Consider the following 27,913-nt stretch of genomic DNA (forward strand, 5'->3'; position numbering starts at 1 on the left):
TTTTTTGCAGTGTATTCTAAGAAAATGTGTCATGTTAAACTGTTGTCCGATTATTTTTGTAATGTGTGGTTTGTGTGATGTTAAAAAAAAACATAAGAGATGAAATGCCATTTCAATAGCATTACCACTGAGATGTCACTACACTATTGTACTATCAATAATTAATCCATTATATAGTGCTTAGATTATAATATTCTCAGGTACAGTTAAAGGAAGTGACCATGTATGTATACAGGTAATGTGGTCATGTAATCAGTTTGCGTTTATTATTGTTATTTAATAATAAAGAAATTCTTGTATTAATTAATCTCATCATTGTTGTCTCGTCATTGTCGTAAGGATTTGAGCGAGTTTGACAAGGGCCAAATTGTGATGGCTAGACGACTGGGTCAGAGCATCTCCAAAACTGCAGCTCTTGTGGGGTGTTGCCGGTCTGCAGTGGTCAGTGTCTATCAATAGTGCTCCAAGGAAGGAACAGTGGTGAACCGGTGACAGGGTCATGGGCGACCAAGGCTCATTTATACACGTGGGGATCGAGGGCTGGCCCGTGTGGTCCGATCAAACAGACGAGCTACTGTAGCCAAATTGCTCAAGAAGTTAATGCTGGTTCTGATATAAAGGTGTCAGAATACACAGTGCATGGCAGTTTGTTGCGTATAGAGACAGAGCGCATTTAGGTTCAATCCAGCCCTCTCCATTGACTTTGTATTGCGTGAAGCGGCCTCCTTGTCATTTCTGACTTATAACAAAAAACAGAACAATGTCTAAAAGCTGATATGTGACAAAGTGTACAGCAAACAAGCTAAAAAACACAGAAATAAGTTTTTATAAGCTGTCGACCCCTAAAAACGAGAGTTTAAGGAGACAAAAGTGGATAAAGGCAGTAAAACGTGACGCTTCAGCAGGAGGAATGGGTACATTTTGGGATCCTGACACTCAGTATGCCTATGTGTGCAGTAAATATGTTGTCACTGTTAAGTCAAATATCCAAATGTCAGTTTTATATATGATATTTCCTGTCGCTGATTACGTTCCCCTCTAGTGGGTGTAGTTCTCAGTGTAATAACGTGTCTCAATGGCCTGTATCCACTTTTTTTGTCCTTAAACGCTCGTTTTTTGGGTCAATAGCTTATATAAACGTCTGGGTTTTTGGCTGTGGGTTTTGCTTAGCTTCTTTGCTGTACACTTTGTCACATATCAGCTTTTAGACATTGTTCTGTTTTTTGTTATAAGTCCGAAATGACAAGGATGCAGCCTCACGCAATGCAAAGTCATTGGAGAGCGTTCGATTGTTTTCCCCCCGGTGGGCGTGGTCTTCAGATTATGACGCGTGTCGCTCTGTCTCTATGGGTCAGCTTTTTTAAAGACTTTTATTATGAAATAATCCCGACTTTTATTTTGAAATTACACCTAGCGGAAGATCCAGGAAGTGCGGGAGTTATGGGCAAATATCCTTCCTGGTCTGGCTGCTGTCCTGCTGTATTGAGCTGCAACAATTAAATCAGGCAGAAATATGCGTCTGGTTTCGAGCTCAATATATTGATTTTTCGATTTAATCGCGAATATTAACCAATCAAATTGCGCATGAGCTTGTTTTTGAAGGCCACTCGGTAAAAGGTATCAGGGCGATAGTGAATCGCCCAGCCACCTGTAGCCAGCTGTCAATCAGGTGATCTATGATCGAGCAGCAGTGACAGCAGACGCGCCTACCTGTCTCACTCACGTGACCCGTCCATCAGACATGAGCTTCTTCGGCTTCGGACAGACCGCGGAGATCGACGTCGTGTTGAATGACGCCGAGACCAGGAAGAAAGTTGAGCACAAGACTGAAGATGGGAAGAAGGACAAATATTTCCTTTTCTATGACGGCGAAACTGTTAACGGGAAAGTTAACGTGACTCTCAAAATTCCTGGAAAGAGGCTGGAGCACTACGGGATCAAAATCGAGTTCGTCGGGCAGATTGGTGAGTTTTTGTCGGTCTGTGAACAGTCCGGGTGGTGTTATGCATGTCAACATGTCCTGTGTTATCCACAGAGCTGTACTATGACAGAGGGAACCACCATGAGTTTGTGTCATTAGTGAAGGATCTTGCACGACCTGGTGAGCTTTCACAGTCTCAGACCTTTGACTTTGAGTTCACCCATGTGGAAAAGCCCTATGAATCTTACACTGGCCAGAATGTCAAACTAAGGTAAATCTATCCATTGCTTCTTTACTAACGTTGCTAATCTATCAGAAACCCTTTGGTGAAACTGGTGCTGCTGTGACAGTAAACACACAACATTATGGGATATATACACTGAAAAAATATATATATATTGAATAACAATATTGAATTAAATCACACTTTTAAAGTGTATGTTTTAGTTCACTTAGAAATATCTAAATAAATAACACAATAGATATTGTGTAGATATCATATCTAATAGAAGTAACGCTGTATCTGAACACAGAGACCTCAATACTTGGTACACAATAGTGACGATAACATTTAATAGACCCTTTTTGAGTATGAATGTCGTTTTTGAGTAGAAAATGAACTCAAAATGTCACAAAATGGCAAGTTAAACCTAACAACAAAAGCAATGATAAAACAGAGAAAAATCGCCCTTATTAATTATTCCCCAGTGCATGATGGGAACACCAGTATCAGAAAAGTTGAGTCGTTTTACTTAATTTTATAACGTTGATATTTACGCTTTCATTTCTACAAGCTTGAATTGAGTACTAATAGAGAATTTACTTTTTATTCTTGCCTGAACTACATTTTTCATGTAGAAATTACATTTGTTTTTTCTGTAGTATTTACTTCACCACAAAATAATTTTTATCAGTGTATATTACATGCATACACAACAATATTACATACAGTACTACATAGGAAATGTGCTATATAAATACCTCATTCATTCATTCATTCATTCAACAATATGAAAAATATGTGTGTCCTCAGAATATACTTGAATTTCTTGGTTCTGTTTAGATACTTTCTGCGAGCGACGATCAGCAGAAGACTCAATGATATCAGTAAAGAGATGGATATTGTAGTGCAGACGCTGTGCACATACCCAGAGCTCAACTCCTCCATCAAGATGGAAGTTGGAATTGAAGATTGTCTCCATATTGAGTTTGAATACAACAAATCCAAGTAAGTATCCCATGCTGAATAACATTCATATAAGTTAAAACATTTAGGGGAATCGCAATGTTTCATATAATTAACTAACTAAAATAAAAAAATACACGTTAATAATATATATATAACAGTCCTTCCAGAAAAATGTGGCTTTTTTTGTGATTGTTGCGGGCAAAAATCCTTGATTATGCGGCACGTTTTCTTAAAAAATGCGATGGAAAATGCGGGATATTTATGCAATTTTATGCGATGAAATTGCGGGAACTTGCAAAAACTGCTGTTTGATGAAAAAGAGAAAAAAAGCACTACATCACAGAAAGTGCTGGGAATATTTAAGTTCTCATCTTGTTTTATTGAAGACCTTAATAAACACATAGTTCAAATTTACAAAACATTGAGTCAAACAAGTTCTGTAGCTTTACAAAAGGAATTTATACAAAACAGACATTTGAGTGCTTCCAATGCACAAAGTGCAATCTCTTAAAGGGTTAGTTCACCCAAAAATGAAAATTCTGTCATTAATTACTTACCCTCATGTCGTTGGACACCCGTAAGACCTTCGGAAAACAAATGAAGATATTTTAGTTGAAATCTGATGGCTCTGAAAGGCCTCCATTGGCACAATGCACTGTGCACTCTCAAGACCCTTAAAAGGTACTAAAGATGTCGTTACAAAGTCCCTCTCACTACAGTGGTTCTAAAATAACTTTATGAATCGGCGAGAATAGTTTTTGTGCGCAAAAAAACCCTAAATAACGACTTACATAGTGATGACCGATTTCAAAACACGGCATCATGAAGCTTCGAAGCGTTATGAATCAGTTGATTCATGATTCGGATCGCGTGTCAAACTGTGCTGCGTTCCAGTTCATTTTTATTATGCCCTTCACTCGTTAACTTCCCTCTGTCTCGTTCACTCGGATGTGCGTCATTGCTTACGTTGCATGAGTGCCCACTACTGGAGGAACCTTTGCAATGGACTGAACTGGAACGTCCTAAGCCCTTGATCACTTCGAATCCACTATGGAGTTGATTTATTATTATTTTTTTTCCTTTACGAAATTGTTTAATGCAGCATTCTATATGTATATATGTGTATTTGAAAAAAAATCGAGGGAGCAAGGGTCTGTCCATATAAACTTCCCTTGTCCACTTCACGAAGTGGAACGCACTTCAAAATGGCGGCGGGGATTCCCCCGAGGGGAAGTGCTTAGGGAAGTTCGCAAGTGCGTGTCTAAAACTGGAGTGGAACGCAGCACAGCTGAATCACGTGACTTTGGCGATCCAAACCGCTGAGTTGACTCACTGATTCATAACGTTTCGAAGCTTCATGATGCTGTGTTTTGAAATCGGTCAACACACCGGGAAACTGCTTTGCGTGGTCTTTTGCTGTTATTTTTGTTGGCAAATGGGAATTTGCGTGCTTCATCATGGTTTCCACCGATATCTATGGTTTCGGTGAGCTTTTCGATGATGTTCACGTCGGGTAATTACGTCACTTCAAAACGTTCCCATGGCAATAGGGGGAACTGGCGGCTCTTGTGTGAAGTAAACGAACATTTTTCAACTTTCTGCTAATATATATGACTTTTTTGTAACGAAAATGCGGGGATTATGAAATCATGCTAGCCCTGCATATTTTGCACGCAGAAATATGCAATTTATGCGGCGAAAGTGCGGCATATTTGAAAAAATGCGGCCCCCGCATAAATATGCGGACATTGGCTGATTATGTATTAAATCATGCGATCGCATAATCACGTTTTTCTGGAGGGACTAATATAAAAATTATGGCAAATCGATGAATCACATCTAACAAAAGTTTGTTTACATAATATTTGTGTGTGTGTGTGTGTGTGTATATATATATATATATATATATATATATAAACACACACATTATATAAACACAAACTTTTGTTAGATGCCATTTGACAGCACTAATATAATTATATGTTGTCAAGTAATTAATCCTCTGGAGCAGCTTGTGTTGCAGTCCAAAATGACACAAAAAAAATCATTATTTAAACTTTTATTCATTACATTTATTTAACAGGCACCATTACACAACACAAATGTTGTGCCAGAGTTAGCTAAATAGCTGATTTGCATCTGTGGTCCAATGAAATTGTTCTATATTTTACTTCGATAATGTTTTTTGAATTTAATATTGTTATTGGATTTTATGGTACTAAATATATTTACTATATTTATGGAATAGTTATGATCCATTTATTATCTGTTAATCACTTTTTGAGTGATTTTGAGCACAGACCTGAAACTGTTGTAAATCTTGAATGCTTTGGAGCACAGACTTAAAGGGTTAGTTCACCCAAAAATGAAACGATTTACCCCATGATTTACTCCCCCTCAAGCCATCCTATGTGTATATGACATTCTTCTTTCAGACGAATACAATCAGAGCTATATTACAAAAGTCCTGGCTCTTCCAAGCTTTATAATGGCAGTGACTGTCGGGTCATTTTTGAAGTCCATAAAAGTGCATCTATCCATCATAAAACTGCTCCACACGGCTCCAGGGGGTTAATAAAGGCCTTCTGAAGCGAAGTGTTTGTGTAGGAAAAATATCCATATTTAAACTTTATAAAGTAAATTATCTAGCTTCCAGCGAATCGCCTTCCGTATTCAACTTACGGAAAATGCTTACGCTACGTCTGACGAGCATAAATGGTGTACAATGTCGTCAGACGTAGCATATTATGTATATATAAATACAAGCACATTCATTTATATATTTAAGAAATATTTGCATGTTGTATGTATATATATATTTTATATATAAATGTAAATTTTTTCTTAAATATATACGTGTGTGTATGTATGTATATGTATGTATATATATATATATATATATACACATACCGGTATACATACACATAATAATTATACAGTGCACACATATTATGTAAACAAACTTTTATTTTGATGCGATTAATCGATTGCCCAGTACTAAAAAAAGTTAAAGAAATAGAAATGTATAATGTACGTTTACTATCATGAAAAATGCACAAAAAATTTGAAAAAGACATATTTTCCAAAACATATTTTACTCTTAAACGGTGAGAAAATTGTATATATAAAGTTTGTAATAAATGCTTAATTGTCAGAATGCAGAACAAAATGGTCATAAGTTTTTTTTACTAACATATAATTTCTATGAATAATATCATTTATTTAATGAACATGCACAGAAATGATTTGCAAAGTTATTTCTTCACCTAATATGAAAATGTTCCAGTCTGTTCCAGTTCCATGATCCAAATCTGTCCCATTTAGGTACCACCTGAGGGATGTTATCGTAGGGAAGATTTACTTCCTCCTTGTGAGGATAAAGATTAAGCACATGGAAATCGATATAATAAAACGGGAAACAACTGGAACAGGACCCAGTGTGTACCACGAAAATGACACCATCGCCAAATATGAGATCATGGATGGGGCACCGGTGAGAGGTAAAGCTAAAGTTTTGATCTGTATTATATTATGATATTAAACTATTCTAACACTTTTACCAAATGTACAAGGTTATGGCTTTAATCCCTTATTCATTCCAGGCGAGTCGATCCCCATCCGCTTGTTTCTCGCTGGATATGAGTTGACCCCCACCATGAGGGACGTCAACAAGAAGTTCTCTGTGCGTTACTACCTGAACCTAGTCCTTATAGATGAAGAAGAGCGGCGATACTTCAAACAGCAGGTCTCCACATAATGGAACATATTACACATTTCTTCCTTGCGTCTTGAAGCATGAGTAAAATACGATCGCATTCCTGTCCATTCCCAACAGGAGATCACACTCTGGAGGAAAGGAGATATTGTGAGAAGAAGTATGTCTCAACAGGCCACCATTGCCGCCCAGAGGTTCGAGGGTTCATACTCTGGAACCGCGTCAGCACAAGCCAAAGAGGAGGATAACTAAACAGAAGACGCTGTACGTTCCCTCAACTATTCAAACGAACCTTGTTACGTCAAAATAATGTTTTATAAATCTTGAAGGGATCAGTGTGACAGAAACATCAGATCAAAAATGAGAATCAAGGCAGACTACTTAAATATGTATAGAATACAAAATATTTTTTTATTTCTCTTTACAATACGCCGTACATTTTCCCTTACACAATAGTGAGCGACACATGTTTGAAATGCCAGGAACGATCTTTTCATGTGTTGGCCACTGTTGTCATTCTCTTCTGATTTGTGAACCTCGATACATTCCTCTTGTTATGCTCAAGTCTAGTGCACTGAAAAGCCAGAATCTAGCTTCTATACTTCGTCCTGTTTAATGAGCCCAAAATGAAATTTACTGTGATCTTTTGTGTTATATATCTAGCGCTTCATGTACTTTTCATAGAGCTCAGCACAGTATTATTCTGTCATTTTAGGGTTTTACAAATGAAGGCCTCCATAGAAATGTGTTTCAAGGGACCGTCTTGTCAACTACTAACTTATGCAAGGCAATGCCTTTTGTCTTTTTCATGAATATTTTTATTGTTGAAATATTTTGTCATCTTAAGTGTTTATTTCCTATTAAAAAAGAATCAATCATCACGGCTGCACAAGATTCCAGTATTCTCAAGTGCATTTAAATGCTGTAATAGAGAAAATCTTTTTTTGTGATTGTTTGCTATGCATTTTTAAGGTGAATTTTCCATTGTATGTCATTTGTATTACTAAATATTTGTTTAAGAGCAAGTTAGATGTTCAGGTGATGAGGTATGACTATTAACCATATATAAAAACCTTCTGCTAAAGGCTCATTTAATCAGCCCTATTGTAATAAAATTTACTAACCTCTGCATCCAAGATGATTTCCTTCATTTCTTCAAAATTAAAATAACCTGTGATTACTGACCTCTCAAGACTGTAGTCAAATCTGTATTATTAAGTGGTCTGAAGGAGACAAAAGAACATATATTTTAATAACAAAATATTAGAATGCTTTATTATTTAGTCATTTGGTCACATCAAAATAGGTTACATAAAGAAATAACCGACTAGAAAGAAGAGAGTGAATCATCAGACGGGATGAAACACTTTCATGATGATCTTCATATTGGATCTTCATTCTCCAAACTCAGGACAAAGTCAAATTCCTCTGAAAATAAGGCAACATTACACATAAGTTATGATCTAACAATTATATTAAAGCTACTTTCCACAAATCCATATAGCTGGGAATAATTTGTATTAAATTTTTTGATGTGTATTTAATATAAATTGTTTTGTTTTTATTGTTACAAATGAATATAATTTACATCACATTTTAAGCAATACTACACTACATGAAAATGAGAATATACACCAATGAGCCAAAACAGTATGACCACCAGCATAAATGTTTTATTAAAGTTCGGGAGGAACACTTTCAAATTAACCATCCAATCAGCGCAAGAAGAGGCATCTATATATATATAGCTGACTCACCTATTCTGGTTACTTTCCTAGACAGGGATACAGGGAGAGTACTCCGGGTTTTGAGCCAAATTCCAGCCTCGGAGCCCTCCCCTTGTGAATATGCTGTTGGTCTGTGGGTTGCCAAAACAGAGACATGGACACTACAAGACCCCTGAAGGTGTCCTGTATAATATGGCACGTTAGACGTTAGCAGTAGATCCTTCAAGTCTTGTAGGTTGTGAGGTGGAGCCACCGTGGATTGAACTTGTTGGTCCAGCACATCTCACAGATGCTCAATTGGATTGAAATCTGAACACCATAGTCATGAAAGGGTGTCGGAAACAATGTTTAGGTAGGTGGCACATGTCAAATTTGCATTCACATGAATGTCCATCCCAGGGTTTCACAGCAGAACGTTGCCCAGAGCATCACACCTGCCCCACAATGCAATCCTGGTGCCATAAAAGAAAACGGGACTCATCAGACCAGGCAACCTTCTTCCACTGCACCAAGGTCCAGTTCTGATGCTCATGTGCCCATTATAGGCGCTTTCGCCAGAGGATGGGGGTCATCATAGGCACTCTGATCGGTCTGCAGCTATGCAACCCCATACGCAGCAGAGTACGATGCACTGTGTGTTGTGACACATTCCCCCCATAACCAAATTTTGTGAGTTGTGCCACAGTAGACCTTCTGATGGCTCAGACCAGACTAGATAGCCTTTGTTGCCCTTGTGCATCGATGAGCCTTGGGCGCCCAACACCCTGTCGTCGGTCTGTGGTTTGTTCCTCTCGGACGTCTATTGGTAAATTCTCAACACTGCTGACGGGGGGCGGCCCACAATCCTTGCCGTTTTAGACATACTCTGACCCAGAGTCACCTTGCCATAACAATTTGTTGCTCAGATCTTTATTCCTACTAATTTCTCCTGCATCCAACACTTTGATTAAGTTACGTGTAGGCCAAGCATGGTAACCCACTCAGAATTTGTCCTCTGCATTTAACCCATCCAAGTGAGTAGTGAACATAAACCGTGGACACACACACACCCGGAGCAGTGGGCAGCCATTTTGGGGGGCACCGGTGTCCTGACAAATCGGGTCCTCCCTGGAAATTGGGTCTCCCCAAACTGTCAGTTAATAATTATAAGTATATACGAAAGTTAATTTAAAATACGCATAGCTTACTATATAATGCATGCGAAAACACATTTGTGCATAAAACCAACAGATAAAACCAATATTCATTAACAGATTAACTGTTAATGAATAAATAATGATAATAATAGCCTATTAAGTGAACATCATTAATTAGTTTTACTTATAACTGAAATATTTGGACATTTAACACTTAACATATAATTGCATTAAAGATGGCTGAAAATATATGTAGGGTAAGTGCAAATGTATGTATAAACTAAACTATCAGGCTAATCGCTTATCTGTATGCTATGCTAGTATATAAGCTAACTAATACAGACATAAATGGTCATTATAACGTAGTTGAAAAATTATTTATCGACAGCAATTGTAATCAGGCACTAAAGAGAGTACCTATTAAAAGCAATTTGAACCAATGGGATCCTAAAGGAGGCCCGATTTCAGGGGGGACCCAATTTTGTCACATCCCCAGTATTGAGAATCGAAGCCGCAACCTTAGGACTGCCAGTCTGACTCTCTAACCATTCGGCCACTAGGAATGATTGGTTGCTTACCATCTAATCTACCCAGATCTTAATACGTGGCCTTGATAGGAGATGACCAACGATATTCGCTTCACCTGTGACTGGTCATAATGTTTTGGCTCATCAGTATATTTTATTTATGCATACGAATCATACAGATGGTTTGGTGTGTATTAAATATGAGTAACCTGCAGTGAGGGGCTGAACTGATAGCCTGGCCCTGGTGAAGAGGGCCATATCTTTCAGAGGGCCACCCTTAGCTTTGTGCTCCAAGTGATATTTCTTCAGCTCAGCCAGAGAGATGAAACGCTCGGCCATTCTTTCAAACTGAACATCCACCTATTCAGAGTAAATCTTTGGTCAGTTTGGTGGAATAAATAGAGATATTATGTCTTTTTGTGGTCTGTGTAAAAACACACCATGCTCCATTTAGGGTTGTCTGCTTTGCTGGAGGGGTCGTAATGAACATCTTTCTTGTCAAATTGCGTATGGTCCACATAAGCCTCCTTTACGATCTGTAAAACATAATTCATAAAATGATTCTCACTTAGTTATGTATGTGGTAAAAATGTAAAGCGTCCATTGGAGTGAGTCCTCACCTTCATGAGGCCAGCAATACCTGGCTCTTTGCAGTTACTGTGGTAAAAGAAAGCCTGCTGGCCCACCTTCATGTCTCTCATGAAATTACGTGCCTGAGGGGAAAAGTCTTCAGTATTAGTGATTGTTCCGCATGTGCTTCTTGATAAACATAATATTAAATCACAGTCTACCTGATAATTCCTCACTCCATCCCAGCATCCCGTTTGATTGGGAAGGGCTTTTAGGTCCTCAATTCCAAACTGTAGTTGGAGTTGACAAGATATTATGTTATGCTGTCGCATCACTTAAAATGGTAATTAGGTTTACCTTCACCTATTAACATCACTTAAAGGGATAGATCACCTAAAAATAAATTTAGCCCATGATTTACTTACCCTCAAGTCATCCTAGTTGTATATGACATTCTTCTTTCAGACGAATAAAATCAGAGTTATATTAAAAATGTCCTGGCTAACCCAAGCTTTTTAATGGCAGTGAATGTTGCTCTGTTTTAAAAGTACATAAAAGTGCATCTATATCCATCCTAACTGCTGGTTAATAAAGGCCTTCTGAAGCGATAGTTTGTGTAAGGAAAATATCCATATTTAATACTTTATAAAGTAAAATGTCTAACTTCCGTCGGGCCGTCAACTTACGGAAAAAGTTTAGTGCCCGCGCCTCTCGCAGTTCAAAATGCTTACACCCTGTCCTAACTACGCGCGACACGATAAGATTCCAGCGACAATGTCCACACCAAATGTGACCACGAGATGCGACAAATCAATCAAAAACCACAGCCAATCAGAAGAGCGTGTGGGCGGGCTCTCGCGGCAAGTGCACGCCACCAGAGATTAATCTTGACGGCACACGCAAGGATATGGATAAGTACATAATCAAATTCACAAATATTACACCATTTAAACATTAATAAAATATACACTGAGTTAGTAAAACAATATTCTATAACAATATATAGAATATACTTGTTTGTTCACAGTTTGAACGTTCTTGTTTCCATTTGTTTCATTTCATCAAGATCTGAGGTGAATTATCCATTGTTGCTTTTAGTAGGCCTACGACTACGTTACAAGTGAATGGCTAAATGGTATTCAAAGTCACATTACACGCTTTTAACATTAAATAAAGCACATAAACATTACCTGAGATTATGTTTTGTGTTGTTGTTCCAGCCGCAGATATAGAAACCGTTTCTAAAATAGAATCATAACGTGTCACCGTCGAGGCTGGTTAGGACAAAAACTCTATTTAACAATGAAAAGACACCCTTTATCGCGTGTCGCGGCGTCGCATGCCGTGTAGTTAGGACACGGTGTTACGCTACATCTGACGAGCGTAAATGGTGTGCAATGTCGTCAGACGCAGCGTAAGCATTTTGAACTGCGAGAGGCGCGGGCGCTACACTTTTTCCGTAAGTTGAAGACGGTCCGCCGGAAGTTAGACATTTTACTTTATTAAGTTTTAAATATGGATATTTTTCTTAAACACATGGCTTCACTTCAGAAGGCCTTTATTAACCCCCCAGAGCCATGTGGAGCAGTTTCATGATGGATAGATGCACTTTTATGGATTTCAAAAACAGAGCAACAGTCACTGCCATTATAAAGCTCGGAAGAGCCAGGACATTTTTAATATAACTCTGACTGTGTTCGTCTGAAAGAAGAATGTCATATAGACATGGCTTGTGAGTAAATCATGGGCTAATTTTCATTTTTGTGTGAACAAACACTTTAAAAACCCTCTTCCAATAAAACAGCTTTTAAAATATAACATTACTGAACTTTTTTTATTTTTTTTTTACAAACTGTATTTTTCTCCCCCTTTTTTCTTTCTATGTTCCCACTCCCACCACATTAGAAAAAATATCATGCTTTGGTAAACCATGACAGAAAGTCAAAATTATGACATTAGTCAAAAATATGAGCATAATAATTGTTAACTAAAGTTGAAATTCTGATATACCAAGTCATAATTATGAGGAAAAAAGTTATAATTATTGGAGGTGTAACAATATCTTATGTTACAATACATTGAAATATAAAAATGCAACAATATGTATGGTATTGTATAGAGTACTGTAGTGTGAGATTAGTGACATGATCGTATAGTTACATTTATGGCATAAAGAGTTGAAAGTAGATACTAAGTCATAATGAGATAAATCATAATTATGATAGAAAGTCGAATATATGAGATACTAAGTCTGCGTCTGAAATCGCATATTCTCTTGAGTAAGGTTGTAAAGTTTCCAGAAACTTTCCAAAATTTTTTAGAAAGTTTCTGGAAATTTTCAGCCCCTTTGCAACCCTTCTCGAGTAGGCACTGATTTTGAATAAGTAATTACTTTATGACTGCTAAACAAGAATGTTCTATAAAGTATGAATGTAATCTGGACGTACTACATTTGCCATGTTGTCATTATCATGTGACCTACCAGAGTCAGTTCCTTCGCTTTACTTCCATTCACAAATCCTCTCCCGTAGCCTCATGGGATAGTAAAGCGTCCACTGAATGCACACTTCAGAATCTCGCCATGAAGAATTAGGTCATCCGGGTACTTTTTGCCAACACTTTTATGAGTGCTTTTTATCTCAAGATTGTCTTTACCTCCCAGTTTCAAAGGCTTGAACCTAGTCTCAGACTAAAATGCATGTTTGAGCTGCTACACTGCCCTGAACTATACCTTTAATTTCTGAATGTTTGTCCTCAGCTGTTACTAGACACCAGACTGACTGCAAAGACATTCCCCCCGGTTTCACAGACAAAGTCCCAGACTAAAATGCATGTTTGAGCTGTTTTAACTAAAAGCAATATCATAAAATATGCCAGTGCCACTGTTTTGTCTCAAAATGCACACCATGTAATGTTTTTTCTTCTTCTTCTGGCATGTTTATAAAAGTTAAATTGAAGACATGTCTGTGAAACCAGGCCTATATGTCATAATTATGATTTACCAAAGGATAATCCCACTTTTTGCAGTTCTCTGTAATGTTGTGTTGTTATTGTTGGAGTTAAACTCTTGTAAATAATAATTTACAACATAAAAAAAAGGGATTTACCTTCACGTCCACTCCATTTTCAATTCTACTCTCAGGTTCAGACTTCATTAGCCAGTGGCTGTAAGATGCTTTGCATGCGTCATCATTTTTACTTTTCTTCACATCTTCTTTTACTACTGCTGACCTTTTTCTTTTGCCAGTTTTGATTTGTGCAACATCATCAGACTCCTTATTGTGTTGGGCGTCTGCATCAGCTAAAACAATAAGCAATGAATTATTTAAAGTGATGACTTATCGCGCATAAAAATATAAAACGATGCAACCCTAACATTAAGCAGATTACTTACTGTGTTTATTAGATTTGGCGCTGCTTCGTGTTGTTTTTTTAGGTGGCATGTTTCACTGGCAATGCGAGGAAATACAAGCAACTCGTGATAAAACAGCGCCCTGGCCGCATGCGGTCTGGAGAATAATAACAAAGTCCCTGGATTTAGTCTGCTTTTATTTAAAACTCAAACACAGAGTGTGGGGTATAAAAAGAGATCATTCATAACTATTAAAAACTGCTTGCAACTTAAATCTAATCACTTAATATTGTGTGCTATAAAAAATGACCCAAAAACTGCGTTAATGCTGCGCATACATGATTCACGTGAAGATATCTGTTGAAGGTGAACTACAAGTCCAGTCTGTTTAGAACTTCATTACCCATAATCTCCGCGGTGACGGAACGCGTCACTGAACCAACATGGCGGCGGCTAGGGCACTCGTAAGAGGTGTCCGATTGGGCACATATAACATCGGTAGAAGTCGCAGTTTAATATTTAACAGTGTACAGAGACGAGGAATATCAGCGTGCATTGATCGTAAGTCACATTATTTAAAGACCGTGATGACAATAGCAAAGGTCCTTGAGAGACAACCACACAAGCAGTCATCATCTAATTTTACCAGAGTAAAATGTCGTTTTAATTTACTTTTTTGTTTAGTAAACTCAGTTGTGCGGGCTTGTTGAGTCAATATAATGCTTCATTTAACGTCAATGTGACAGTTACTGACATTTTACAGTATTTTGTAAAATATACAAACAACTGTTGTTTAATATATTATATAATAGTTATTAAATTATACAATTTTAATAGCAGATAGATGCTATAGAAAAGTTCGTCCTTCCCCAGATAGCAATGAGTCGGCGGACCACCGGCGGTGATCCGGCGGCTGTAGAAGCGTCAGAATTGCGTAATCGCAAACACGTTTGACGGCGCACCGCCGGCGGCAGCCGCTTTTTAAAAGCGGCAGCCGGCTTCCTACCGCCTTCGTACCGCCGCCGGCCCGCAGGCAAACCGCCGTTCCGCCGCCTTTATACCAAAAGGCGGCCCGGCGGAGGCAAACGCTTTTTTCGAACGATCTGCCTCCGCTTATTGTGTAATAAATAATATATATATTTATTTATTATTCATATATTTGTAACATGCAGTTTATGATGGATAATAATTGAACAAACCAGATAAATTCCCATTTGGCATTTTTATTCCACATTTCAAAGTACATTAACTGTCAATGATACAAGATAATATAAATTAAATATAACAGACAATAAATAAGCTTAAATAGGCCTATAAATAACAAAAAACATTTTTACTAAAGAACCTGCATGTTTCCAATTAAATTTTGGTTTAAAAAAAAAAAAAAAAAGCCTTACAAGCAAATTATAACACTTACAATATTTGTTAATAACAAATAGGTCAGCTCTGGGATGAAAAGAATTACCATTAAATATTATATCAAATAATGAGGATATTTGGTACCAAAGAATGTGCAGGATACCAAATAAATCGAGGTATAACATCACATTTAACAAGCCATTTCTAACAATAGCATAAATGGTAATAATTTAGAGTAAAGCTCTGGAGAAGAATAGAACAGTAGTAGAACAGAACATTATAACAAGCCTGACTATGGGTTCTCCGGTTTTCCACGACCTCCAGAATGAGGCAGCGCAAATTGGCTTATCTTCAGTGATTTCTTGTGCGCCTATATAAAGGACAAACAACCTCGCCATCCCATATCTATCCAAGGAGCTGCCTTCAAGGCAGGGTCACAGGGAATAAAAAAAAAGTAATTTCCACAGTGAACAGTGTGGATTGGGTGAGTGTAGCCTGAAACTTCTGGCTTCTTTAGGGGTCTTGATGTTACTGACTGCAGGATAAAGAAAGGGTTCCAGGTGTCAGTAGTCAGCCTAGGTGTAAGAGGTCGGCTGTGGGTCCCTCTCAGCTGTGCGGCGTCTTTTTCCACCTTCACGATCAGATGCTCCTTTCAGGTAACGCATAGCGCTAACCTGGACCGCCTCATCAGTGGCATCCTGGGTTGCCGGGTTCTTCCGGATGGCTCCTGTAGAAAATACAGATCTGTCATTCCATGTGAATGTCATAAGGCCACACACATCTACTTAAATATATAACAAATTTATATATTTATATATATATTACTTTGAACAATGGTCTTCAGGAACATGTCTCTAAAACATGCTTTATCCCCTACACCAGTCCAGGTTGTATTAATGGAAAGGTGATTAGAGAAGATACTCTAAAGCATTCGCCACACGGTTGTCTTTAGGTCCCTCCCACATTTGATTGCCAAAAACCGAAGCTGAAAATACAAAAAAGTGTTACAAATTACATATCTCTGAAGCTTCTCATACATAAATATAAAAATGTGACAGGCTGTGATTCAGACTGTAGAATATGCAGTGTACAATCTTAAATTTTACTTTTTAGATTACCCTACAGCATTATAAACAAAATCAGCACACTTACTGGAGCTCTTTATCCTGCCTCAAACTGTTGTCAAGCAACGCCAAATGGGTTGTCTAGGGGGAGTAACAGACCCCCTGGCAGGGATAACTCTCCAAAAGACACATTGGCACTGAAATGTTGCAGCATAGTGTCCATTTTGTTGTCCATGCTACGCACAACATCGCCAAACTCTCCAAGACGTCGCAGCATTAGGGTCTGATCTGCACCTACAGGGGTTCACAGAATAAAAGAATAAAGCAGTCAGTCCTGGTCCCTCAACTACTAAACTATGACATTTACAACTAGGTCTACTACATGTACAGGTGGCCCCAGTGGGAATTAAACCAACAACCACAGGTGTTGTTTGCAAGTTGTACCTGATTGCCCTGTACGAGCAAACGTCGTCAACATTGTCCCAACTTGCTTCACCTGCTCATGAAGTGAGCCGCTGTCATCCGAAGCTACAAAATGAAAGGCATTTGGTAATTTTGGACCTACATCACAGTCAAAAAAGTAAAATTTAAGAAAGAGTGCATGTTCTCACCTGCTCGTGCATTGCTTTCCCTCAGGGCTTGGTTCTCATTCTGGAAATCTACATAAAAAATATTTTATTTTAATTATATATATATATATAAAACAACAACTACAGGCACAATTTTCCATACTGTTAAAGTTTCCAACATCTGCAATTTCCTGTTTGTCCATCTCAACTCCTTTCAATATTCTTCTCCTTATAGCCCAGTAACTAGACATTGTGACTAACAATTTATTTACCTTGAAAGCCGAAACGATTGTCCAACAATAGGTCTCTTGGATGAAGATAACCGATTGTGCTCTGGTCAAGGTATCTGCAAGAAAATGTGAACAAAACCGCATTGTTAACGTTAAATACAGAATATACAGTAGCTATGCTGTGGGGGGAAAAACTGGTCAGCCAAATGTGGAACAGTAAAATGTATTCATTCAGTGTAGTGAATCAAGTAAACTGCATTGTCCTCAAACATAATAAGTACAGCAGTTCAGAGAAATAACTCATAAATGACCTTAAATGCTAGAAGAACAGTAGCAACACAGCACATGTTAGCTAACACTTGCTAAAACTGACCTAGCAGCATGCTTGTTCGGACTAACAAAATAATTTAAATAACCTATATACATCATTCTGTTTTGTTAGAAAACACCAAAAGTTAAACTTAAGTCTTTCTAGATGTAAAGCTTTGGCTAACTTACCTACAGTAGCTAGATACATTTTAACATTTTAACATGTAGCACATGCTTGAACTCAGTGTGTAAAAAAGGCGAAACAGCACGTGTTAGCTAACACTGTGTATTGTGCACTATATCAGCGTGCGTGTCTGAACAAACTAATTAAAACAACCTACCGGTATATACATCAAAAATGAACATAATATTGTGTGACACAAAAAGGAAACATGTACTTACTTAAACGCTCGTAGTCGAGGATATTTTCTGATCTCCTCTCTTCAAATACTAAAACCATGTGATGAGCGGCCGCTGTTGGTAAATCTGTATGTTTTTCCGGTTTCTTTTCCGTCTTTTTTAGGTATACTGCCCCTCTCGGCCGGTGGAGGTACTTCTCTGTTTTTTTTTATTTGATTTTTATTTAAATTAGTACATGTATAGACAAGTACAATACAAAAAGTACAATGAGAGAAAAATAAAAATAATAAAGCATTGTGGTACAGTTCCGAATATGTAGAACAAAGAATAACAACAAATGTAACACTGTATATAAAATAAATAATAAAAATAAGAATTCTGAGATAGAAAATACTTTATAATATTAAGGCAGTCACATGAAATTGAAAAGCTTTCAGGTTTCTGTTTTTGTAAGCTTTTTGTTTTGCGACCTCATGTTTGAGAGGGTTTCAAATATTGTAAAAATCAGCTTTATAAGAGGTAATATTAGAGGGCTTCTTTTGAGTTATTCTTGTCTTATGAATGTAGAATTTTTCCTAAATAATTAATAATATATTTTTGTTTTTCAGAAAAATATGGGTTTTGAAAACAAAGTAAAATGTCATGAAGTTAGTTCTAATTTTTTGTCATGTCTATTTTAAAGTCAGTCCAAAAAGAAATAGAAAAAAGGGCAATACAAAAATAAGTGTTATCCTAAAATGAACTTTCAAACTTTCTTAACCCTCCTATTATGCTAAAAAAAAAAAAAAAGTATTACATCCATTATGGGTCAAATTGACCAACACTGTTTAAACACACTCGACATGCAAATAATCAAGTGAAAATTTAAATGTAATTTCCTAAACCTAACCTTATCATGGAATCAAGAGTCAAGAATCTGTTATAAACCCTAATGGCTTTGGAGCAAAAAAAACTAATATTTGATATAATTCACATATAGGCTATTATGATTTTATAATCGCTTCAAATGTGAGAACTAGTTAAAATGCTGTCAGTTCCACTCTATTTCCCAACAAGCCAAACATAGCCAACGTGGCTGGTCGAATTTGAGAGTAGAAATCCTTGTATTTCACAGCGGCTTGCCGCCAGCCGGCCGCGGTCCATTAGGCGGAGGCAACCGCCAGAGAAAATGAAGCCGGCGGCCCGCCGGCTAGTCGGCCGCGGCATCTCGCAAGAAATGGGAGTGACGTATTCGGCGGCAAACGTTTCATCACCGCCAGCGGGACGCACCTATAGCCGACAGCTTAGGGCCGGCGGCAAAAAGAAGCCGTGCCGATATTTTTTGCTATCTGGGTCTTAGATCATCATTGGTTTGCTTTTAATGAGCTCAACCAATCATATTTTGGGGTGTGTATAAAGCGCATTTGATTGGCTCATTTCAGACGCCGTTTCCTTTGATCCGTGTTGGTCATGCATCTCATTAAAACAGATGCTGTTCCTAATACATACAGTACATAAACTACACAATTACCAATTACTCACGTCAAATATACATACTGCATTATTTCCACAGCCTCTATAGGTCTCACAGATGAACAAAAAGAGTTTCAGAAGGTGGCATTTGACTTTGCTGCCAACGAGATGGCACCACATATGGCAGAATGGGACCAAAAGGTAACCTGAACATCTGATCCAATATTGGTTATTGTTTATATATTACGCTGAAACCTTCACCAGAGTTAACACAATTAATATTTTCACTTAGGAAATTTTCCCTGTGGATGCCATGAGGAAAGCCGCACAGCTGGGATTTGGTGGGATTTACGTGAACCCTGATGTTGGAGGCTCTGGACTCTCTCGTCTGGACACCTCTATCATATTTGAGGCTTTATCCACAGGCTGTGTCAGCACTACTGCTTATATCAGTATTCACAAGTGAGTCTCCCCTGACACCCACTACTTATAAAATACTTTAAAGTTGTTGCTGCAACGTAATTATACGTAATGTAGGACCAACTTTAATTTTACATTAAGTGGCACGTGTGCTTGCATATTGTGTTCCTTCTTTGTGGTTTACATAGTATTTATGGGTTGTGTTGTCACAGCATGTGTGCCTGGATGATAGACACATTCGGAAACAAGGAGCAGAGGGAGAAATACTGTCCTGATCTCTGCTCTATGCAGAAATTCGCCTCATACTGTCTCACAGAACCTGGTAAGATCAAGATCACAGTTTCTGTATTCTGTTGTGGGCTTTACCAGTGTTATCCTAAAGTAAGACTTAATTCAAAATTAAACATAAATTACTAAAACTTATAATATGTGTATCTGTGCGTGCATATATGTATGTGTATGTATGTATGTTTGTATGTATGTATGTATGTATGTATGTATGTATGTATGTATGTATGTATGTATGTATGTATGTATGTATGTATGTATGTATGTATATATATATATATATATATTAGGGGTGTAACGATTCATCTACTACATCGATGTATCGATTTATTTTCCTATGATCTAACTATATCGATCTGTGCTCGGCAAGATGGCCTTCCGGACGACATATATCGATCTAAAGGTAACATCGAACATCGTTTTAAAAGGTAATCAATCGATTGTATCGATCATGGGAAATAACGCATTGGATTTAAGCACGTCAGACTTTATATGGATATTTTTTCTTAGCAATTTTAATGATAAAGCCGTTAAACGTTACTCGATTAAGTCTACCTATCTGTGACATCATCGCAACGCACGCACCAGCAGCAGCGCTAAGAAAACAAAACATAGCGGATGGCAGAGGAGAAGCCAACGAGCGAGAAATGATCAAGCCACCAGGAGAAAGAGCTAAGTTAGTAACGTTTTACCTGTACTTTCAACCCTTGCTAAATGTTACCTGTGCATTCCTGGGACCAGTGTGCCAGTAGAGCGAGTTTTAGTACTGCTGGCGACATAGTGAACGCACAGAGAAGTGTTCTGCGGTCAGATCATGGTGATATTTTTGAAAAAGAAATCTGTAGAGTCATTGAAGAGTAGTTGGTTACATTTTATCTTTGTTAAATATTGTTTGTTTATTAAACTGAGAGTAGTAGCAGGTTCAGCCAGTTAATTAAACCTGAAGAGAAGTTAGTTGCACTTTATTTTTGATATTAATATTGTATTTGTATTATTTTAATGTTGTAAAACAACAGCAAAAATAGCAGGTAAACCTACTATTAATTAAACCTGAAGAGTAGTTAGTTGCACTTTATTTTTTATACTAATATTGTAATATTTTTATGTTGGAAAACAAAAGCAGAAGTAGCAGGTTAACCTACTGTTGAAATGTTGGTTGCACTTACTGTGCTTTTATTGAAAATGTATTGAAAATTGAAATTGAGAGCAGAAAAGGTTAACTTCCTTTTAATTCAACCTAAACTGTTGGTTGCACTTTATTCAAATAAAATTTGAATGCATTTGCCATTAATTGTTGTTTACTTGTTTGTTTATATCCATTATTAATTGATACCTGATTCCCTTACAAGAAACAACAGGAATCTAGGAAACTTCACCTGCACTGACCAGTCTCCAGATATTTATTTCAGTCACACAATTTTTGGCTAAAAAGTTACAAGTAACAAGTCACTGAATCGTTTCGGATCGTATCGTTCTAAATGAACCAATATCGTCCTTGAATCGTATTGACAACCTCAAATCGTGATACGAATCGAATCGTTGTTAAAACGAATCGTTACACCCCTAATATATATATATATATATATATATATATATATATATATATATATATATATATATATATATATATATATATATATATATATATATATATATATATATATATATATATATATATATATATATATTATACACACACACACCATTTATTCAAAAATCTGCATTTATTCATATTTTCAATTATATTTTCATTTTATGTTAGTTTTTGTAATTTAGGAATTATGCTATGTGTTTATATTAACTGTGTTTTGATTAGTTTTTGTGTGTATAGAAATAATACTCAAATAACACTGGAATATTTTCATTATCAGATGAGAAACTTGGACTTTTTGAAGTACTAAAATTACTAAAGCTAAATATTTCTTAAAAAGAAAAATAATAATAATTAAAATGACAAAAGCAAATAAAAATTACTAAAACTTAAACGAAAATAATGAAAATCTAAAAATTAAAGCCAATTGAATATATATATATATATATATATATATATATATATATAATATATATACACACACACACACACACAAAAACACTAATCAAAGCACAATTATCATAAGCACATAACATAATTACTAAATTAGACTTAAACTAAAATAAAATGAAAACTGAATAAAAAAAATCTAATTGAAAATATGAATAAATGCTATTTTTTTAATAAATTGTGTGTGTGTGTGTGTATATATGAATGCATTTATATTATATTAATTATATTATATTATATTATTACACACACACACACACACACACACACACACACAGTAGTGGCCAAAAGTGATGCCTTAGGAAAATTGACATCTTTATTCAAATAATAAAAAAAAAAGTTTTTGTAATTTAGTAATTATGTTATGTGCTTATGTTATTTGTTTAGTTATTATGTGTAAAGTAATAATACTAAAGTAACACTGGGATATTTTCAGTGCACATATGAATGACTGTTAATGTTGTTAAAGAAACATTTAGAAATGCTACACTTAAAATGTTTTCTTTAATTCCCTAGATATTTAAGACGTATTTTAAATAATTAATTAGGGGCCAAGCACCGAAGGTGCGGGCACCTATTGTAATCGTTAGATTTCTTATTATTATTATTCCGCCACGAAGTCTATGGCAGCCCATAGAACCGCTTGCGGGAAAGTTGTGAAATTTGGCACACAGATAGAGGACAGTCCCAGCATTAACCACACCAATTTTGGAATCTCTAAAACAATCCCTCTAGCGCCACCACCTGTCCAAAGTTTGACTCATGTTTTTGCTAATAACTTTTGAACCATAAGGGCTAGAAACAAAATTCTTTTTTCCTCTGATTCCTTGGCTCAAGCCGATTCGATTGCACCCTATGACGTCACTTTCCGTCATAATAATTTTCCCGCCATTTTTAATTAACCGAAAAACCTACTTTTGCGAACTCCTCCTAGGCCGTTGCTCCAATTTGCACGAAAATTGAACCAGATCATCTTCAGACTCTGCTGACAAAAGCGTATTAGACTCGAGATGATTAGTCAAACTGTTATTGAACAACGCTCGAATTAAATCGACAAAGCGCATGCAAAAATGAAAGTCAGGCTTTATCTCCGAAACACTTTAGCATATTCTTACCAAACTTGGTGTGTGTTATGCCAACCATGACCTGAGGCTGCCTGCAGCGTTTCGGCGCAGTGCCACCTAGTGGTCCAGAGATACAGAAATTGGATATTTTGGATTATAACTTAAGAACGCTTTAGCCAAATATCACAAAACTGGTCTCTTTAGAGTCGGGGCATCACGCCGAGTCAAACCATACCCAATTTTCCCATATCAACCATTTTGGGCGTCGGCCATTTTTAATTTTGTCAGAAAGTGCTATGTTTTACAAACGCATTGGCGTATCGTTACGAAACTCGGTGTGTGTCTTTGTCACCAAGCCCTGAAAGTACACAAAAAGTTTCAAGGCAGCGCCACCTTGTGGACAAAAGTTATAGTGAATTTTCCAATAATGCTAATAACTTTTGATTAAATTTGACTATTGTCATAAAAATGGTTTCAATGTATTCCTTGGGTCATGCCAAGAACATAGATCCCAATTTTGCCATATTTGGCCAAACATTCTGTTCGCCATTTTGATTTCCTTCATAAACCTACTTTTTCGAACTCCTCCTAGACTATTTGCCTGATTTTCACCAAAATTGAATCGTAACATCTTCAGACCATGACAGCAAAAAGTTATTAATTTCGTGTCAACAAACAAAACCGTTTTCATATACTGCAGCGACAAAGTTGAGCCATGATGCCAAAATGACTCTTGAGGCTGTATCTCTGCAATGCTTCGACATACTGACACCAAACTTTGCCTTTGTCATTGTCATCTCACTCTGACCGCACCACATCAATTTCGTTACTGCGCTACCTATTGGTCAAAAGTGACAAACCATTAAATCATATTATTAGTGACTGTATATATGATTTTTCAGCCATTTTTGCCTAAAATCATCTTAAAATGCCTTTAATTGCTCATTGTTTCAGTTGGTCTAACCCTCCCAGCCATGGTGGCATGTCTTGTCTTGTTCTTTGCGCTTGGCCCCGTTAATGGCTGCTCGCAGCTATATTTATTATTATTATTATTATTCCTTAACCCCAGGTAGCGGGAGTGATGCTGCTTCACTTTCAACCAGTGCGAAGCTCCAAGGAGATCATTATATTCTCAATGGCTCCAAGGTACATGGAGAAATGATTGAGTCATTGACAAAACACAATCTCCATGCAGCTTCCCAACAGTTTTCCTTGTTTTCCCTCAGGCGTTCATCAGTGGAGGTGGAGACACAGATGTGTATGTGGTTATGTGCAGGACAGGTGGGAAGGGAGCTAAGGGGATCTCCTGCCTGGTGGTTGAAAAAGGAACCCCTGGATTCAGCTTTGGCAAAAAAGAGAAGAAGGTAATGGATGTTTTCGGTCCTGGAGGGGTCACTCACTATCCTGCAGAGTTTCAGGAGTGATTTTCAAAAATGTGTTAAAAATTGTCCAGCAGGTGGCAGAAACGAGTTGTTTATTTATTACCCGTGTACTAACATTCTGCAGATAGGTTGGAACTCGCAGCCAACCCGCGCCGTGATATTTGAGGACTGTGCTGTCCCAGTGGCCAATCGGCTTGGAGCAGAAGGGGAGGGCTTCAGCATTGCCATGAAAGGCCTAAATGGAGGCAGAATTAACATTGGTGAATTGTTTCATAACTTAGATTTGAAACCTTTTTGATTTCCTATTTGTTTTAAGCCTGTTTAATGCAAACGTTCATGTACCCACAGCTTCTTGCTCTCTTGGAGCGGCTCATGCATCTGTGCTTCTGGCTCGAGATTACATGTGTGTGCGTAAACAGTTTGGAGAAACACTATCGAACAGCCAGGTACCAGACGAATTGTCAAGCACTGATCTTTCTAGTCAAACGTCCAGAACTAGGAAGGTGTAATTGTCGCGTGTGTGTTCAGTTCCTGCAGTTTAAGCTGGCTGAGATGGCCACTAAGCTGGTAGCCTCTCGGCTGCTGGTGCGTCAGGCGGCGCTGGCTCTGCAGGACGGGCGACCGGACGCCGTCTCGCTCTGCTCAATGGCCAAGCTCTTCGTGACAGACGAATGTTTTTCAGTAAGTGTATATACACATTGCTCCGTCACCTGAGTGATCTTGTAACATAAATACATAAATAAGTCTTTTTGCGATCATCTCTTTCAGATATGTAACCAGGCTTTACAGATACATGGAGGTTATGGTTACCTAAAGGACTATGCGGTGCAGCAGTACGTCAGAGACATTAGAGTACATCAGATATTGGAGGGTAATGACTTATTTTAATGATTACAGTGTAATTATACATTATACAAGTACTGAGTAATATTAATTAACTACATGTACCTACTATAGGGTTAGAGTTAGGATTATTGTTTAGTTTAAGGTTAACTGTAGTAACTATTACATGTATCTATTATTATTGCATACTAATACATATAAATCCTTTTTTTTTTTAAGTAAGAATTATAATTCATTAGTGTTTTATGTGGGGTTGGGTGAAATGCAGTATTATTTTCATGATCACTTCTCATTTAAAATTGTCTTATCTTTTGTTTAGGTACAAATGAAGTGATGAGGATGATCATTGCGAGAAGTTTGCTCACTGAATCATAATGTTCATAAATGGAATGAATTCATGTGACGGTAGAGATTACTGATCTTTCACACTCCACCATCTGTTGATTTTGATTATGAGCTGTGGACAGTGTTTTATGCGGAATGTTCTGAAAGTTTATGCCTTAAACACATGAATTAGCAAATCCAGATTACTGTGTTTATTATAATAACACACTGAGAAATGTTGTTTGTTTAGGATAAAAGTTGTGGCAGGTTACAAGACGATATTTGAAGAGAAAACACTGGGGCAAATGTCAAAGCATAAGGCATTTACAAAAGTTACTGAAACACTAGTTTAGTTGAAATCATATAATTATGTCAATTTATGTACAAAAGGTTATCGGATTAATTTAATATGACGGCTTTCTTTGTGAGATAATTTTCAAAGCACAGAAGATCAAATCACAATTCAAGTGTGTCTTTATACTGTTGGTCCTCATTACTGAATATATAAATCTGATCCTCGTATTATTTTTAATATGACTGTTGTGTCTTCTATTAAACCGCCTTTTGTTCCCTGTGAAATAAAGATCAAATTGATTTGATTAAACTTTACACAAAGGCTGTTTGGGTTTCACTTGAAAATCAGATTTTGCATGTCTGAACATGAGTTTATAATGCTCTCATATTAGATAAGAATTAACTCTTCGCCGCCAGCATTAAAAAACGCATTCTTGATCATTTTCACAAAATTTTCATGGCCCACAGAATATTTTGTTGTATGAATATCTGAACATGCAATATGTCAAAAGACACAAACAAACAAAGTCTTATTCTAGTTTTTTTTTTGTTAACACTTGAATATGGGCAAGTTTCATTTAAAAAAAAAGCTACATTTTGAGCAGAAAACTGAGAAAATCATGTTTTTGTCAAAGACTTCTGGATCATATTCGATAATCAAAACAGATGGAGTTGATCAACACCTCTAATGTTTGCATAGTCCTGTAGCTCGTCCTGGGTCGACATTTCATTCAGTAACATTAGGCAATTTTGTTTTATGCGGTTTAATGTTGATCACCACGTTATTTTACATATGCATATGATTACATATGATATCACTTGTTTCTGCTGCACCTTTTCATGTGTTTTGATCAGGAGATTCAGTACTCATTCAGATGATTTCATATCGCCCCCTACCGTAAACACAGAAAGCCCGTGGTGCAGGTATGACGTCACTTTGTAGACCAAACGGCAGTTAGCATCACACTGATTCCCTTGAGCAAAAACCAAAAGGATTTTCCCATAGGCTTTTGGATTATGGCTAAAAACAAGCTCTGTGATCAACAAAAGTGTATGATACTTACAAGTTTTGTCCATCAAGATAATGATCACAGATAAACACAACTTTTATGAATTATAAAGCCTAAATGCAGTCGCCAGAAGTCAAAAGCTAAAGGTGGGCTATAAACAAACTACACCACAGTCGAGAAGGTTTGAGTTAGAATAGTTTTATAAGAGCACATTTATAAGCATAACAAGGCTTTAAAAGCGGACTTGAGTTTACCTGTTCGGCGTGATGACGTTTAATCTCCCCGACGGCCTCTGTAGTCCCATTTAGCCACTTGTTAGCAACCGCCTTTTTCAAGAAAAAAAAAATCACAAGTGGGGCAATACTGATGTACACTCATCTAAAGGATTATTAGGAACACCTGTTCAATTTCTCATTAATGCAATTATCTAATCAACCAATCACATGGCAGTTGCTTCAATGCATTTAGGGGTGTGGTCCTGGTCAAGACAATCTCCTGAACTCCAAACTGAATGTCAGAATGGGAAAGAAAGGTGATTTAAGCAATTTTGAGTGTGGCATGGTTGTTGGTGCCAGACGGGCCGGTCTGAGTATTTCACAATCTGCTCAGTTACTGGGATTTTCACGAACAACCATTTCTAGGGTTTACAAAGAATGGTGTGAAAAGGGAAAACATCTAGTATGCGGCAGTCCTGTGGGCGAAAATGCCTTGTTGATGCTAGAGGCCAGAGGAGAATGGGCCGACTGATTCAAGCTGATAGAAGAGCA

The 27,913-nt window shown here is 37.2% G+C and overlaps 5 protein-coding genes across 5 annotated transcripts in view; 3 read left to right on the plus strand and 2 right to left on the minus strand.

Moving 5' to 3' along the window:
• The window catches only part of lim2.3 (lens intrinsic membrane protein 2.3), a gene marked incomplete at both ends in the record, with an annotated part of 305,404 nt that overhangs the window by 18,558 nt on the left and 258,933 nt on the right, over positions 1-27,913 (plus strand). The gene's annotated exons all lie outside the window — the stretch shown is intronic.
• Positions 1,401-8,010, plus strand: vps26b (VPS26, retromer complex component B). The gene is made up of 6 exons (XM_079822637.1): positions 1,401-1,964; positions 2,036-2,192; positions 2,985-3,149; positions 6,435-6,610; positions 6,713-6,855; positions 6,946-8,010. Exons 1-6 carry the CDS (start codon positions 1,742-1,744, stop codon positions 7,075-7,077), a joined length of 996 nt encoding a protein of 331 aa, XP_079678763.1. The 5' UTR covers positions 1,401-1,741; the 3' UTR covers positions 7,078-8,010.
• On the minus strand, positions 7,652-14,458 carry thyn1 (thymocyte nuclear protein 1). Its single transcript, XM_079822639.1, has 7 exons — positions 14,180-14,458; positions 13,893-14,086; positions 11,007-11,075; positions 10,836-10,928; positions 10,656-10,751; positions 10,425-10,575; positions 7,652-8,253 (listed from the first exon to the last, which is right to left on the minus strand). The coding sequence occupies exons 1-7, from the start codon at positions 14,226-14,228 to the stop codon at positions 8,207-8,209; spliced, it is 699 nt and encodes a 232-aa protein (XP_079678765.1). The 5' UTR covers positions 14,229-14,458; the 3' UTR covers positions 7,652-8,206.
• acad8 (acyl-CoA dehydrogenase family, member 8) lies at positions 14,539-26,462 on the plus strand. The gene is made up of 11 exons (XM_079823848.1): positions 14,539-14,698; positions 19,581-19,681; positions 19,773-19,942; positions 20,113-20,222; positions 24,363-24,439; positions 24,520-24,657; positions 24,800-24,935; positions 25,024-25,121; positions 25,204-25,356; positions 25,444-25,546; positions 25,838-26,462. Exons 1-11 carry the CDS (start codon positions 14,581-14,583, stop codon positions 25,891-25,893), a joined length of 1,260 nt encoding a protein of 419 aa, XP_079679974.1. The 5' UTR covers positions 14,539-14,580; the 3' UTR covers positions 25,894-26,462.
• On the minus strand, positions 16,341-18,796 carry LOC307130132 (uncharacterized protein). Its single transcript, XM_079823028.1, has 5 exons — positions 17,402-18,796; positions 17,172-17,211; positions 17,005-17,088; positions 16,649-16,854; positions 16,341-16,481 (listed from the first exon to the last, which is right to left on the minus strand). The coding sequence occupies exons 1-4, from the start codon at positions 17,501-17,503 to the stop codon at positions 16,679-16,681; spliced, it is 402 nt and encodes a 133-aa protein (XP_079679154.1). The 5' UTR covers positions 17,504-18,796; the 3' UTR covers positions 16,341-16,481; positions 16,649-16,678.

The sequence above is a fragment of the Gobio gobio genome, assembly GCF_949357685.1.
Source record: "Gobio gobio genome assembly, chromosome: 8".
Lineage (NCBI taxonomy): Eukaryota > Metazoa > Chordata > Actinopteri > Cypriniformes > Gobionidae > Gobio > Gobio gobio.

Bases quoted from the DNA above. Each gene is read 5' to 3' on its own strand.
- acad8 (XM_079823848.1), top strand. From the start codon at position 14,581: ATGGCGGCGGCTAGGGCACTCGTAAGAGGTGTCCGATTGGGCACATAT. The intron at 19,682-19,772 runs GTAACCTGAACA...ATTTTCACTTAG, and splicing joins TGGCAGAATGGGACCAAAAG to GAAATTTTCCCTGTGGATGC. The intron at 25,357-25,443 runs GTAAGTGTATAT...CATCTCTTTCAG, and splicing joins TGACAGACGAATGTTTTTCA to ATATGTAACCAGGCTTTACA.
- thyn1 (XM_079822639.1), bottom strand. From the start codon at position 14,228: ATGCCACCTAAAAAAACAACACGAAGCAGCGCCAAATCTAATAAACAC. The intron at 11,076-13,892 runs GTAAATCCCTTT...CTCCAACTACAG, and splicing joins AAAATGGAGTGGACGTGAAG to TTTGGAATTGAGGACCTAAA. The intron at 10,752-10,835 runs GTGAGGACTCAC...TATGTTTTACAG, and splicing joins GTATTGCTGGCCTCATGAAG to ATCGTAAAGGAGGCTTATGT.
- vps26b (XM_079822637.1), top strand. From the start codon at position 1,742: ATGAGCTTCTTCGGCTTCGGACAGACCGCGGAGATCGACGTCGTGTTG. The intron at 1,965-2,035 runs GTGAGTTTTTGT...TGTTATCCACAG, and splicing joins CGAGTTCGTCGGGCAGATTG to AGCTGTACTATGACAGAGGG. The intron at 3,150-6,434 runs GTAAGTATCCCA...TGTCCCATTTAG, and splicing joins TTTGAATACAACAAATCCAA to GTACCACCTGAGGGATGTTA.
- LOC307130132 (XM_079823028.1), bottom strand. From the start codon at position 17,503: ATGCGGTTTTGTTCACATTTTCTTGCAGATACCTTGACCAGAGCACAA. The intron at 17,212-17,401 runs GTAAATAAATTG...GTAGATTTCCAG, and splicing joins CAATCGTTTCGGCTTTCAAG to AATGAGAACCAAGCCCTGAG. The intron at 16,855-17,004 runs GTACAACTTGCA...GAACCCCTGTAG, and splicing joins TGCTCGTACAGGGCAATCAG to GTGCAGATCAGACCCTAATG.